The following is a 13,200-nucleotide window of genomic DNA, read 5'->3' on the forward strand; positions in this document are numbered from 1 at the left end:
AAAAAAAAAAAGCAGTGGAAAATGCATGCAACTAATAGACCAATTTTGAAAGTAAGCAAGGCCAGTTAAGAAGTGCTTGGAGGAAAAAAAACATTGTGCTGAAAAAGCAATGTGTCAGTGCAAGCGGGTGCATGCAAAAACAAAGAAAGGGATGCTAAAAAACAAAGCAATTCCACTCCAACATGACAGAGCAGGGAAGGGGTTAATCTTGGGAAGGGCTGTTATGAACTGGGTGTAACTGGGGCTATGGCAAGACAATAACCGTTGGTCCTGTCAGTGAGAGGAATAGGAGATGAGGAGGGGAGAGGGATTCGGATTTTTCCTCATTTTGAAATGAGTTTTTCACATGGTACCTTTTGCAATGAGTTCAAGAGCGGCCTCCGTGAACGGAGCCTGTCGCGGCCCTTATTCACAGAGGGAAGCTCCTGATTTGGAGCAGAATCCTTTCCGCTTTCCCCATTGCTGTGTTCGACCCCAAACGCTCTCCCCACGGAGCTACAAGGCGGGGTCGGATTTGCCCCTTTCTGGGGTGATTTGTGCACAGCCCTCCAGTGATTGCTCAGTGGAAGGGAGTGTGTGAGGGGCTGGGCGCTTTGTGCTGCTTTAGCAGGGCATGCAGATGCTGGGTCAGCAATCCCACTTTGGGTGTGGACGTGGGGAGAGGGAGGCAGCCTCTTTGTTCCATACATCACTAGTGGCACGAAGGATGGCTAGAGGCACGGGAGCACTGAAGGCTAGACATCGAGACATGCATCCGTCACTAGCATCTTACCAAGTCTCGGTGTGGGGGAGGAGGCGAGTTTAACCAGATCCCTTAGAAAGCGGGGGTGAGTGGGAGTTAAATGACCGTAACCACTGGGGACACAACTGAATCTGTGCAGTTAGGGATTTTAGAGCCAAAAATCCATGACCCAAACTCCTCCAGGCAAGGACCTTGGAAAGCTATCTACTAATCAAGGCCATTTTATGCCAAAGACTAACGAGAGAGAGTCAGCCCCCTTCCATAAATTAATACTGCCTGTTGATTCTATCAGAATGGGCTACCGAGGAGCCTGGGTGCAGGCTCTGGATCGGGGTAGTCTATTTTTTTGGGGGTCAAGGTCCAAATGAACAAGGTAAAGTCAAGGTCCAGACTCCAGAGAAAATACAAAACCAAAAATAATGATAATAGTAAGTAAAGATTTCAGGGTCCATCCAAAAACATCTGGATTTGGCCCGTGGTCTGCCTATTGACTGCCCCTGCCCTGGATACTGAATGTCTGTTTGAGTATAACCTAGTCAGGGAAGGAGAGGTAAACGGGTCAGTGGATCACAGGCAAACTTGTTCTTGTCTGTCTCCATTCAGGAAATAAAAGGGAATATACAGACAATGCTGTGCCAAATTGATCATAAGGACACAACTATTACTGTCCTGGAACAGGTCCATCCACTCTGGTGTCCCGTCACAGACAGACAGGATCAATGCAGGCACAAGGGCCGCCCCCTGCACCTAAGTTTGTATTCTGTACCATAGAGGGACACTTCTCCCTGACCCCAATGGGTGGGCAGCTTCTGAGGACTGAAAGCCCTTACAATTTCTTATCCTAGTAGGTGTCATTCTTGTTCAGATAATTGTCTAATCCTCATTTGAAACGTGCAACATAAGACTGATTAGTAAACTTACTTAAAGTGTAAACTCTTAGGGCGGGGGCCACCTGTCATATTTGTGCAGCGCCTAGACTAATGCGTTTAAGGCTTCTATGCACTACAATATAATAATTATCCTGTAGCAGAGAGTTCCATAGATTCATTGTGTAAAGAGTATTTTTTTTCATTCTACAACATTTGCTCACATGAGTAACCTTACTCGAGGGATTACTCACATGAGTAAATAGCACTTTCACGAGCAAGAATTTGCAGAATTGGGACCTAACATTGTAGCTTCTTAATTTCAGTGTGCCCCTTTGCCGTAGAATTTACACTACCACCTACCTCCTTAACATATGGGCTCAATACATTCGTCTTTGTGTTGGCATAAATACAATATTTCCGTTCCTTTACTTTAAATCATTTTGAGGACGTGTTCTACAGAAATCCTGTGGGGTGGGGGTGGGGAGGGGCGGTTCATGCAAACAGAGGTCTAAGAGGGCATGAAAGACATTATTCCAAGAAGCTTGCGGGGGGTGGGGGGGGAAGAAATAGGCTGCAACTTGCTTCTGAAATGCGGTGATGTGACAAGAAGGGACTTTTGTAGGCTTTGCCAGAGGCTGGAATTACAGAGTGTCATTTCCTATGGTGCTCAGAATCTTTTACCCAGACAAACATTTAAACCCCTCTCAGATCTTGAAGTCTCCAGAAGGGTCATTAGAGGGCAGCTGGGATTTTCATGTTGAGTCATCGGGCCATCTGGAGTGGAAGGTCGTTTTGAAACCTTCCTTTGCACATGGCCTGACAGTTTCTTTTGGGTCCAGCTATAGGGCTGCCAATAGTTCCTTATTAGAAGGGACGTCCCTTATTTCTTCATCTCTGTACAACAAGATCAGGAGTTGCTGAGTGCTGCAAGCAGCAGCAAGAAATACCCCGGCAAACGTAGGTGAACACTGCTTAGTATTAATAAATAAATAATAATATTGGGAGAAGGGGTGGGGCGGGGGTGCTAAGAATACAGTCCCTTATTTTTGAATACAGTGTTGTCAACTCTATGCTAAGCCACGTGTCCCCCATCCTTCCCACTTCTGCAATTCATCTGAGAAGAGCCGGTTACTAACTAACATTTCCCTTTACCTCACTTTTTCCCCTGGTCCCTGTCTCAGGATTGCCAGTTGTTCGTGTCTTAGGGCAATAACCTACCGTAAAGGATACAGGTTCATTCTCACACACCCATGCTGTGTGGATGGACACACAGAAATTGGACATAGTAACTATCATGGCTGAATCAAGTGGAGAGAATCCAGCGAACACTTATACTAACGACTACCTACTGCTCGGTGTGCTTTGTAATCTCATTTAGTAGAATTGTTATTGTGCCGTTCCGTGGCTAACCGTCGACAGGGCCATGGGACAGAAATAGCATTATTGCCGTCCTAGCTTGGTCAGTAGCATTGGTGGCAAAACAATTGCCTGGCCAGCAATTAACTGAAGAGAGTCTCATGAGCCTGTTAGCCGTTTAGCTTCTGCTTTGCCCTTCCAACCGTTCCTCTCTTCCTGCCCTGAATGGGTGTGGCACATGGAAGCATCGGCTTCCACCTTCCTTACCTTGTATATTACAACCCTCAGCTCCAGTCTGTCACGGGACATCCCACATTATACAGACGGGCTTACATTAACAACAACAGGCACGCAAGAGCCACAGAGCGATGGGCACAGGTGGGGGTCTGGCGGCTGTTTGGAGGGAGGGAGATTCACTTGTCCACTATTAAGGGGTTCAACTTCATTTCAGACCCTATATTGGAACTACAAAAACTGTCCCTGTGCTGGGCTGCAAGGAGATGGGGCAGCTCAAGGAGCCTAGCAGGGGTGCTGGAGCTGGCCATCTCAAAGGGGACAGGGCAAGGGGGTGGCTGTGACCGCCCCCTCACGGGCACTGAGCAGCAGAGATGAGCCAGGGCAGAGGGAGCAGATGCCTTCCCCCCCAGAGCCTCCTGGGTAATTATTTCTCCTCCTGCTGCTGCAGTGTGCCCACCCCTTCCTGCCTCCAGTGCAGGCTTCTGACAGCCATGCTCTACGCCTGGATGTTTACCTGGCAGTTTTGTAATTTTATACTTTCAGGGCCAGTACGTGCACAGGGAGGTGGGCAGTGCTTTGACTGGCTCTATTCCATTACCATGACACAGGCCAAGCAGGGCTTTGGGTGTCAGCACTGGGACAGCTCCATTAGCCACTGCAAGCTGCCATTTTAAAAACCAGGAGCCAGCTCCTCTGCGGGTGTCAATGCGCATGGCTCCATTGACGTCGGGGAGCTGCCCCAGTCTACACCAGCAGAGGATCGGGCCCAGGTGAGCTACAGGGATTGACACCAGCCAAGGATCAGGCCCACTATAATTAAGTTAATAGAACATAAAAATGTAAATGGGTCAAAACCATAGGTCTGTCCTGTCTGCTAGTCACAAACCAAACTCTTTAAAACAATATATTCAGGGGGCAAGGGGTGAGGCTCGACTAACAAATGCTTCTGGGCTGAAAACGTATAGACCAGAGGTTCTCAAACTTCATTGCACCGCGACCCCCTTGTGACAACAAAAATTACTACACGACCCCAGGAGGGGGACCGAAGCCTGAGTCCGCCCGATTCCCACTGCTCCGGGTGGGGGAGCCAAAGCCCGAGCCCCACTTCCCTGCGCAGGGTATGGATCAAAGCCGAAGCCCAAGGGCTTCAGCCCCAGCCAGAGGGCCTGTAACCTAAGCCCCACCACCCAGGGCTGAAGCCCTTGGGCTTCGGCTTTGGCCCTGGGCAGTGGGGCTCAGGCTTCAGCCCCAAGCCCCAGCAGGTCTAAGCCAGCCCTGGCGACCCCATTAAAATGGGGTCCCGACTTACAGTTTGATAGTCTACACCAGCGGTTCTCAATCTGAAGGGACTATTTACAGCTACGTTATTTCCAAGCCTCTCACCAGGAATGCAGATTCCTCTTTAACTGGACAGCTCCAAAGGGTGCTGCTGAACGTGAGTGTTTATTACGGCCGCAGTGTTTCCAGCCATGCCCCCCTTCCCACAGCTTTGTACTTCACGCTGTATTTAGGAGGGTGAGAAAAGGACTACAGAGCCTGTGCCAACTTCCCCTAAGTGTTATGGTCAAGCCAGGTGCTGGCATGATGCTCTGCTGCGTTCCTAGCCCGTGCCTAGGTGTCCGTATCAATAGCCCTGTGTGGCAGCTTATTCTTATGTTGTTGACCCATAAATGATGTTGCTCAGTTTGCTTGGGGATATCCTACTCCTGTATGAATCATCGATGCACAGAAGATGAGCTAACATGCACTCAACTGCGTCTCTAGTGCACGTGATCTCGTCTTCCTCTCTTCATTGGATTTGGAGCCAGTGACTCTTCTGTATCCTGCTCTCCGCTTGGGGAGAGGGGGTGGGGGAGGGGCGTTGCTTTTTCTCTTGCTGCGGTCTAGGGTCAAGATACACCAGTTCTCCCATGGCTCTGTCCCCCTGGGGACGTGCACGCACACAGCTCCTTCCTTCAGGGCTGCTGATTTCACCCTGCGCTGTATTAAGCACAGACTCAGCAGAGTAAGGAGAGCACATGGGACACCCATTTGCTGGCTCATGTCTCCTGGCAGCAATGCTCAGATTGAGCAGATGTCTTGTTTATTCCTTCATCTGAATCCTCCATGTCGATGGAACCAAACCCCAGCATCGTCCCTCCCCCATGGGACTTCTCTCATTCCTCCCCCTTCCCTGTCAGCTCCCTGCCACTCCTCCCTTCATCCTCCTCAGAGCATGTTCTGCTGAGTGCCTCTGTTTCCTGGCCAGATTTCCTCTCTTCTCCTCAGTTTCTCATCCTTCCCGGTGCCTCATGGCATCTCTATTTACCTTTGCCATACCCGAGTTTCCCTTGGGACTTCCGCCTTCCCTCCTAGCATAGAAAAGCCTCCCAAAGCTTGGTCCTGTGGATCGTCACATGATTCATCCTGTCACCCCCACCACCACCCAGGAGACTTTTCGTTTGCAAACAGTCTCCCAGGCTCTCCTGATGTCCCTGGTTAGCGTCACAGGATACCCTAAGCCCACAGGTGAGCTTTGGGACCATCGTCCCGACCAGGGCTTGTGCCAGGGATGCTGAGAGGAGAGAAGCAGGCTGCTGCTTCCCCGTTGATACTGCGAGAGCTGTAGGGGACAAAACTACAAATAGATTCAGCACTACAGTTTTAAGGATCTCACTGCTGCTGCTTAGGTAGCCCTGTCCAGCCTCTGACTCAGGCACTCACTCCCCCAGAAAGGGCTGCGGCTGAACTAGCTGTCAGCTCTCTCAGGGACTCTTGCTGGGACAGGGCAGAGCTGGAGTAGCTGGGAGCTTGCCTATAGCCTCTGCTTCTGTGGGCTCCCGCAGGGAATGGAGTGACTCACCTTTCCTTGGCTAATAGAATGAAACCTTTTCTACCCCTCATACGGTAGACAGACAATCTCCAATCTAGACCAGTGGTTCTCAAACTTTTGTAGTGGTGACCCCTTTCACATAGCAAGCCTCTGAGTTTGACCCCCCCTTATAAATTAAAAACACTTTTTATATATTTAACACCATTATAAATGCTGGAGGCAAAGCGGGGTTTCGGGTGGAGGCTGACAGCTTACGATCCCCCCCTGGAATAACCTCGTGACCCCCAAGGAGTCCCAACCCCCAGTTTGAGAACCCCTGATCTAGACCAACCCAGCTCTGTCCATTCAATCTGTTTTATCCAGCCATTCATCCAGATACTTAAAGGGCCCCCATCACAATAGTGCCTGTATCCAATATATTTCTGCTCCACCATTGTTAGGCAGCCTCCTCCATTACTCAATCTGTTTTTCTTGGGCCCTAGCATGGTTGTTTTATGGCTTTCACGCTATGTTTTTTTAAAAACGTAGCAACTGTAAGTGGGCCCTGAAGAATGGAGTCTAACTGCCTGGGTTCTCTCCTAGGACCTGGGATTGGAAGGTACGTGCCTCAGTGAAGTGCTCTACAAGAATGCTACTTTCCTCAACTTGGTGGACCCCATTTCCCACGACCTGCTGATGAACCTCGCTAGAGATCTGCAGTGCCCCAAAAAGGTGAAGCCCATTAATACAATGATCCCTTTGGGAGAAAAAGTTGACCCAGGAATGAGCTTATTGAACTGACCAATGCCACTCCCATCTCCGTTGGGTTTGGCTTAGGATCTGTAGTTCTCTAGAACCAGCTAACCTACTCCCTTGGAGTGACACATAAATAATCCCATAGATTAATGATGCTTTTTTTAATGACTTCTATATAAGAGTGTGTGTGTTAAGTGCAGAGAAGTCAGGAAATTCCCTCCCACAGCAATAGTAAACTCGGCCACAATGTGCATGGATGTTTGTGTACAAATGGGTGGACAAATGCAGGTGCATCTAGGAAATCCACCCGTGATTACAGGCCAGCGTTCATCATGCGGGCCCTTGACATGCATTCACTAACATGGTCTGGCCACACAAATAAGCTACATCCATGTAAAACTGGTATAATGGAGTGGAGGATGAAGCCCTCTGATTTGTGTGCCTATCCTACCACTGCATTAGTGCCAGCAGGATACTCTAGAGTTCCTTATTTAAGGGGGAGGAAAAATCAAATGACTGCACATCAGACTGAACAATGTATTGTACGGTGGGGTGGTGAGAGGCAGATGTGTGGGGCTCCAGCTATAGTTCTGCAATCTCCCGAATATCTCTGGGGCTCTGCAGATTCAGTGTTCCTGTGCGCACATGCAATCAGTCAGACGTTTAGCTAAACGCAGGTACCTCTAGATTGATACCCTGCGAGCCCTCTGTGTGCACGACTCCCGTTTAAGTCAGCCAGCTTCCTTTGCAGGAGTGGGTTCTTGGGACCCCAGGTTATTGAAAGAGCTCAGGGCCAGATTTCCAAGGGCTCAGCACCCACCTACTGGACTAGATATTTAAATGGGAGCGAACCTCATTTGAAAAAGAGCCAGATTTTAAGGAGTGCTTCGCCCCCGGCGTCTCCCATGAGGACACTCGGAGACAGATCTTCAGAAGAGCCCAGCGCCAGCCGTTTAGAGCTCTTTGAAAATCTGTCCCCAAGTAAGCGGGCTGAGCTCCTTTAAAAATCTGGCCAGTAGAGCCTGTTCCTGCAGTGCGCCGGGCTGCCCCTGTGACCTGAGTGGGAGTGGAGGGCACGCAGCACTTCGCAAGTTTGGGCCTTACATTGTTAAGGAAAACCCCGTCCAGCGTGCGCGCAAGGTGCTGCTTCAGCTCAGTTAGCGGTGCTGGGGGTCACACCCTGCTGCATGCAGGATGGGCAAAGGCAGTGTTCTTCCTACCAGCCCCCGTGGGACAGTTCAGTTATCCAAGCCCCAAAAGGTACTTGCACCATTTCCTGAATGCCTGACCCTGCAAACCCTCCCTCGTCAGACGTCCCATTGGTGTCAGTGGGACATGGAGGCTCCTCAGGTCAGGAAGGGTTAGCCGTGGTAGGCCATTAGCTCACAGAAAGCCTTCCACTCCCATCCTGCCCCTCCAATCAGCCAACTCACTATCAGCCAACCAACAGTTGGGAAAACCGTAAACACCCCCCACGGGCTGAGAAGCAGCATGAAAAATGCCCACCCAGGGGGTAATTTCTTTCCAAAGGTTATAAGCATCTAAAAATGGGGGGTTGCAATGAAAGGGTTTAAAGTTCTAAGTTACTTCACGCTGACTGCCTCTTCAACCCCACGAAGCACACTGCCTTCCAGGGGAGGTGGGGATATGGTGCTACCTTCTTCTGCCGGCCTATTGCTTAGCAGGTAGATACACAGAGTGCAATCGATGCCCCTCCACTCTGCTACACACCCTGAAGATGCCAAGCACCTCAGTGGCCCTGGAAGTCAATGGGAGCTAAGTTGAGGAGGGGATGGGGCTCAGCACCCCGCAGGATCAGACCCCCAGGCACATAAAGGGATAAATAGAAACAAGGCGGGTGGCTGAGCTCGTCTTTCTGTTTCCCATATGGGTACCCAGCAGCACAAAACTCTGGATTATAGACATTAGGCAAGTAATAGGAAGGCGGTGCACAATTTCCAATCTCAGTTAAAATCAGATCAGGTTTCTAGTTACAGGGACACCTAAGGATCCGGAGGCAGGGTCTAAGCTGTAGGAACGGCTGCAGCAAACTGCACTAGGCTATAAAATGAAAGCAGGCAAACACAAAGGCCTAAGGAGCTTGGAAAACACGTAACATGGTATGAGACGGCGTAGGTCCCAATCCCAGCCAGCGCAGCAGCGGGTTGCAGAGACGCAAGCAGGGGCATCCTAAACCGCAGGGCTCCTGCCAGTCAGAGTGGGATTCAATGGGGAGGGCTGCAGCAGAGCAGGTGTCCACAGTGCACCCCGACCAGCTGTTGGCTGTAAATGGCACAGTAGGCAATAGCTGTAAAGCCACATGCTGGCATTACACGTGCCCCATGTCCCGAGGGAGCTGGGATGCTTCAGCTGCTTCCTAGCAAAGTTACGGTGCCCAGAAGCGTGGTGCTCCAAGCACTTGCCATAAAGAACGAAATTAGCGTAATTATTGACAACTTTACCCATAGAGTTCCGAATTACACACACTGCGTTGCAGTCGCACAGCTAAGGGCTGGGAAGCCAGGCAGCCGTGAAGGTTTTTCAGACAAGACAGAGACATTTGGGAATCCTCACCTGATGACACTGTCTCAGCCTGGCCCTCTCTAAGCACTCACGTCGCTTTCAGCTCTGCCCGTCGTCATTCATCCCGCAGCATGTGCAAAGAAGAACTCGAGCAAGCAAATTCAGTTATTTCGGTGCCATCTTGTATCAGCGGGAATCACTGTAGGGAATGACATCAGACCACTGCCTGTGGGGAACGCAGCAGGACTCTTTCCAGTGGCCCAGAGCAGAAGTCACGGCAGGAACGTGGGGAGCTCATAGATACTCCAGTTCCAGCCCCTCCCAGCGGGAGGCAATGGGACAGGCGTACTGGTTGTTGAGCTTGCAGTACCTGAAGGACCGACGATAAATCACAATAATAATCTGATTTAGGGATTGGGAAATATTCTATCCGGGTAATTTTAGCCTGGCTGCGTAAAACTATGGCAGTCATCCTGGAATTTCTCTGTCCATACTCAAGCGGAATGTCCTACATTGGCCTGAACCTAGATCATTACAATGATTACTAATGAAGAGGGCAGCAAAGGGATGAAGGCAGCTCTCAACGCCCCATGTACACACACACACACACACACACACACACTCACACTCCCCTGCCGTTCCCTGGGTAAAAATCAAGTCATTTAATCAATTCCATTTGTTATGCAATGTGCAGCCTCCACCAGCCAGTAGTTCACCCTCTTCCCCGTCATACCTGCTGCTGAGCACTGGGCCCTGATAATCCCACAATGTTCCCATGACACTGTCACAGTTCAGAGCGACTGCACCTATATTCCCCCTCTGTGGTCCTTCCAGGGTAGGCGCTTTAGACTTCCAGCTCGTAGCTGTCACCTATCTTGGGTGAAGACCCACGTCTCACTCCATCCCCTGTCAGGGGTTTTAAGGCTGCAAAGCTCCATGGATTACACTGCAACATCCCCAGCAAGCCAGACTGTCCAAATAGGCCAGTGCCTGCACTTTGCTTTTCTCTGAGGGCTATGACCCATGTATTGCCCAAAGTTATAAGTTACCATACAGCTCCTTCCAAGCAAGCACCTTTATTCTTAAGGTGAAAGCATTGCAACAATAAAGACACACTAGAAAGTTTAGCAGAAATCACTTCAAATCAACCTGTGGCTCTGGTAGGTTTTAGTCCTTCAAACCCCACAACTGGTTACAAGTTCATCTGTCATAAATCCAGCACCGGACCAGACACTGCGCAGATCAGCCATTTCTTTATACAAAGGCCTGAGCTGATCTTGGCCTTGTGTAAAAGGTAATCATCAGACAGGGACCCTCTCCTCAGGGCACAGCTTTGAAAGGCTGAGTTTTTGCATAATTGAAATGAGAAATTTGCATTCACCTCACCCTAGGAATTCCCCAGGAAATCCTCTTTCCACTTATTGTCCAAAAAGTCCAGATTTGTCTGGCACATTTGTAGTACAGTCTTTTGAATTCCCATGTCTCTCATCTGTCACATCTGCCCCCCGAGAGGTTACTTTTATGTATCATTGTGGGTCAGGATTGTATGTAATACAGTAAGGTCTTCCTAAGATATTGCAGGAAATTGCCCTGTCAGACAGATGCCTCTGTGCAGGAGACAGACAGGTGGGCGGAGGTGGAAATCTTCTACTGCTTGCCCCCTCTTCTCTCTCACCCAACTCTGTTGTGGGCAGTTACTGCAAATATCCTGCAAACCTCTGCCTTGCATTCCCCATGCAGACAGTCACACTCAGGGCACCAGAGAGGGCTGCAAAGGGGTTGCATTGCTGGACCCAGAATTCCTCCTGCAGGTTTCCACGGTTCATAGATCAGGGCGGTAGCCCTGCTTCCCTTGGAAAGGGGTGCAGTATGCTTTTCACTCCACACCACAGCACCTCCACAAGCCAATGCCAAGGTAGGGGGTGGGGACAGAAACAGGGCCATGGGCCCTCCTCCCCCCCCAGCTCTTTTCAGATAGCTACTGCTTGACATGGGCACTAGGTGGGATGCTGGCCAGCCTCTGCACAGGTGTTCAGGGGTGGGGGTAGCTCCTTGCCCCAAGGCTGGGCAGAATCTGGTCCTCAGTGATGCTGCAGAAACCAAAGCTCTATGATCCTCCCATTTAAAACAAACACAAAACCTGCCGAGCGCAGCTGGGAGGGTGGAGTTTGACAGGGCTAGAGTGGCTGTGCCAGGACAGGGATATGGCACAGTCCCTGTGTGCTGGGAACACTCACAGGGATCGATTCGCCACTGCCGTGCACCTTGGTCACCTGTACAAAGTGGGGGATAACACACTATTTAATCAGTGGGAGCATCTTACAACCACTTTGCCCTGATGTCAGCAACTCCACCACCTACCTGGCAATGGAGAATCAGGCCCCGAGAGTCTGTCTCCAGCTTCCATGGGCAGGGCCCAGTTTAATTATTTACGGTCTTCATACCCTGGTGTTTTGCAAACAGCCTCCCTGTTCTGAGTCACTCCTAGCACAGCCAGCCTGATGGGTGCCATTTATTATTTAGTTACTACCAGATGTGCCTGATTCTCTAGAGCAGTGGTTCCCAAACTTGTTCCGCCGCTTATGCGGGGAAAGCCCCTGGCGGGCCGGGCCGGTTTGTTTACCTGCCGCATCCACAGGTCCGGCTGATGGCGGCTCCCACTGGCCACGGTTCGCTGCTCCAAGCCAATGGGAGCTGCTGGAAGCGGTGGCCAGTATGTCCTTCGGCCCGCGCCGCTTCCCGCCGCCCCCATTGGCCTGGAGCAGCTACCCGCGGCCACTGGGAGCCACGATCGGCCGAACCTGCGGATGCGGCAGGTAAACAAACTGGCCCGACCCGCCAGGGGCTTTCCCTGCACAAGCGGCGGAACAAGTTTGGGAACCACTGCTCTAGAGACAGTAAAATAAGGCAAGATCCTCGCTCTGAGGAGCTTGGGCCCAGATTTTTAATTTATTTAGGTGTTGCTCTGCTCAACATGGCAAGGCCTAAGTAACTTAGGAGCCTAAGGGCTTGTCTACGCTTACAGTGCTGCAGTGGCGCAGCTGTAGCATTTAGGGAAGATGCCGTCTATGCCAACGGGAGAGCTGCTCCCATCGGCGGAGGGACTCCGCCTCCACGAGAGGCAGTAGCTATGTTGACAGGAGAAGCCCTCCCGTTGACAATGCTGTATACATGGGGGGCTAGGGAAGTATAACTAGGTTGGTCAGGGGTGTGGATTTTCGGAACATAGTTATCCCACCATAAACTGATAGTGTAGACCAAGCCTCAGTCTCATAGAAGCCTGAGTCCCATTGACTTTCAAAGCCCTGAATCACTTCTCAAAAGGGGAGTTCGCCATCTATGTCATTTGGGCCTTGCAGACACTGAGCAGAGAAACATCCACATGCCGTTACAAATTTGGGCCTTACAATCTAATCACCGTGGCGTTCCACCATGGGTATCCAGTACTCACAGAGATCGTAAGCAATCCCTTCCCCTGGAGCACTCAGCCTGTCGGGATGGACCGTCTTGGGCAGGGGTTCTTCACAGATTTCATTCTGAAAAGCCCTTGCTAAGAATCCCTCTCCACACGCTGCTCAAGTCTCAGAATGGTTCATCCCATCACAAAGGGCTTAGTGTGAGACTCTGCGCTCTAGGATGGCTTCTTATACAAAAAGAAAGAATAAAACACGTTCAAAAAGAGTTATATTTTGAAAGTGTCTCCACAGGGGAGCTCGGCTAATGCCTTTCCCCACCCCAGCCCCAAGTTATACTCCCTGGAACAGGTCAGGAAAACAGTTTTCTTTGAAATTTGTCATGTTTTCACAGAAAATCCCAAACACCAAAATTGTGGGGGTTTTGGGCAACCAAAACCTGAAAAAAGTTTCCCCAATTTCGGCCTCAGGAAAACCAATGTTTTTCATTTTTTGGTTGTCAAAAATGGAAAT

The 13,200-nt window shown here is 50.4% G+C and overlaps 1 protein-coding gene across 1 annotated transcript in view; it reads left to right on the forward strand.

The window, feature by feature from the left end:
• LRRC75B (leucine rich repeat containing 75B) overlaps positions 1-13,200 on the forward strand; it is a 33,495-nt gene that overhangs the window by 659 nt on the left and 19,636 nt on the right. The window contains exon 3 of the mRNA XM_024198037.1: positions 6,599-6,727. Coding sequence (XP_024053805.1) covers positions 6,599-6,727 — 129 coding nt within the window. The remainder of the gene's footprint in view (positions 1-6,598; positions 6,728-13,200) is intronic.

Source organism: Terrapene carolina, unplaced genomic scaffold (genome assembly GCF_002925995.2).
Source record: "Terrapene carolina triunguis isolate 2854851 unplaced genomic scaffold, T_m_triunguis-2.0 Scaffold790, whole genome shotgun sequence".
In the NCBI taxonomy this organism is placed as follows: Eukaryota; Metazoa; Chordata; order Testudines; family Emydidae; genus Terrapene; species Terrapene triunguis.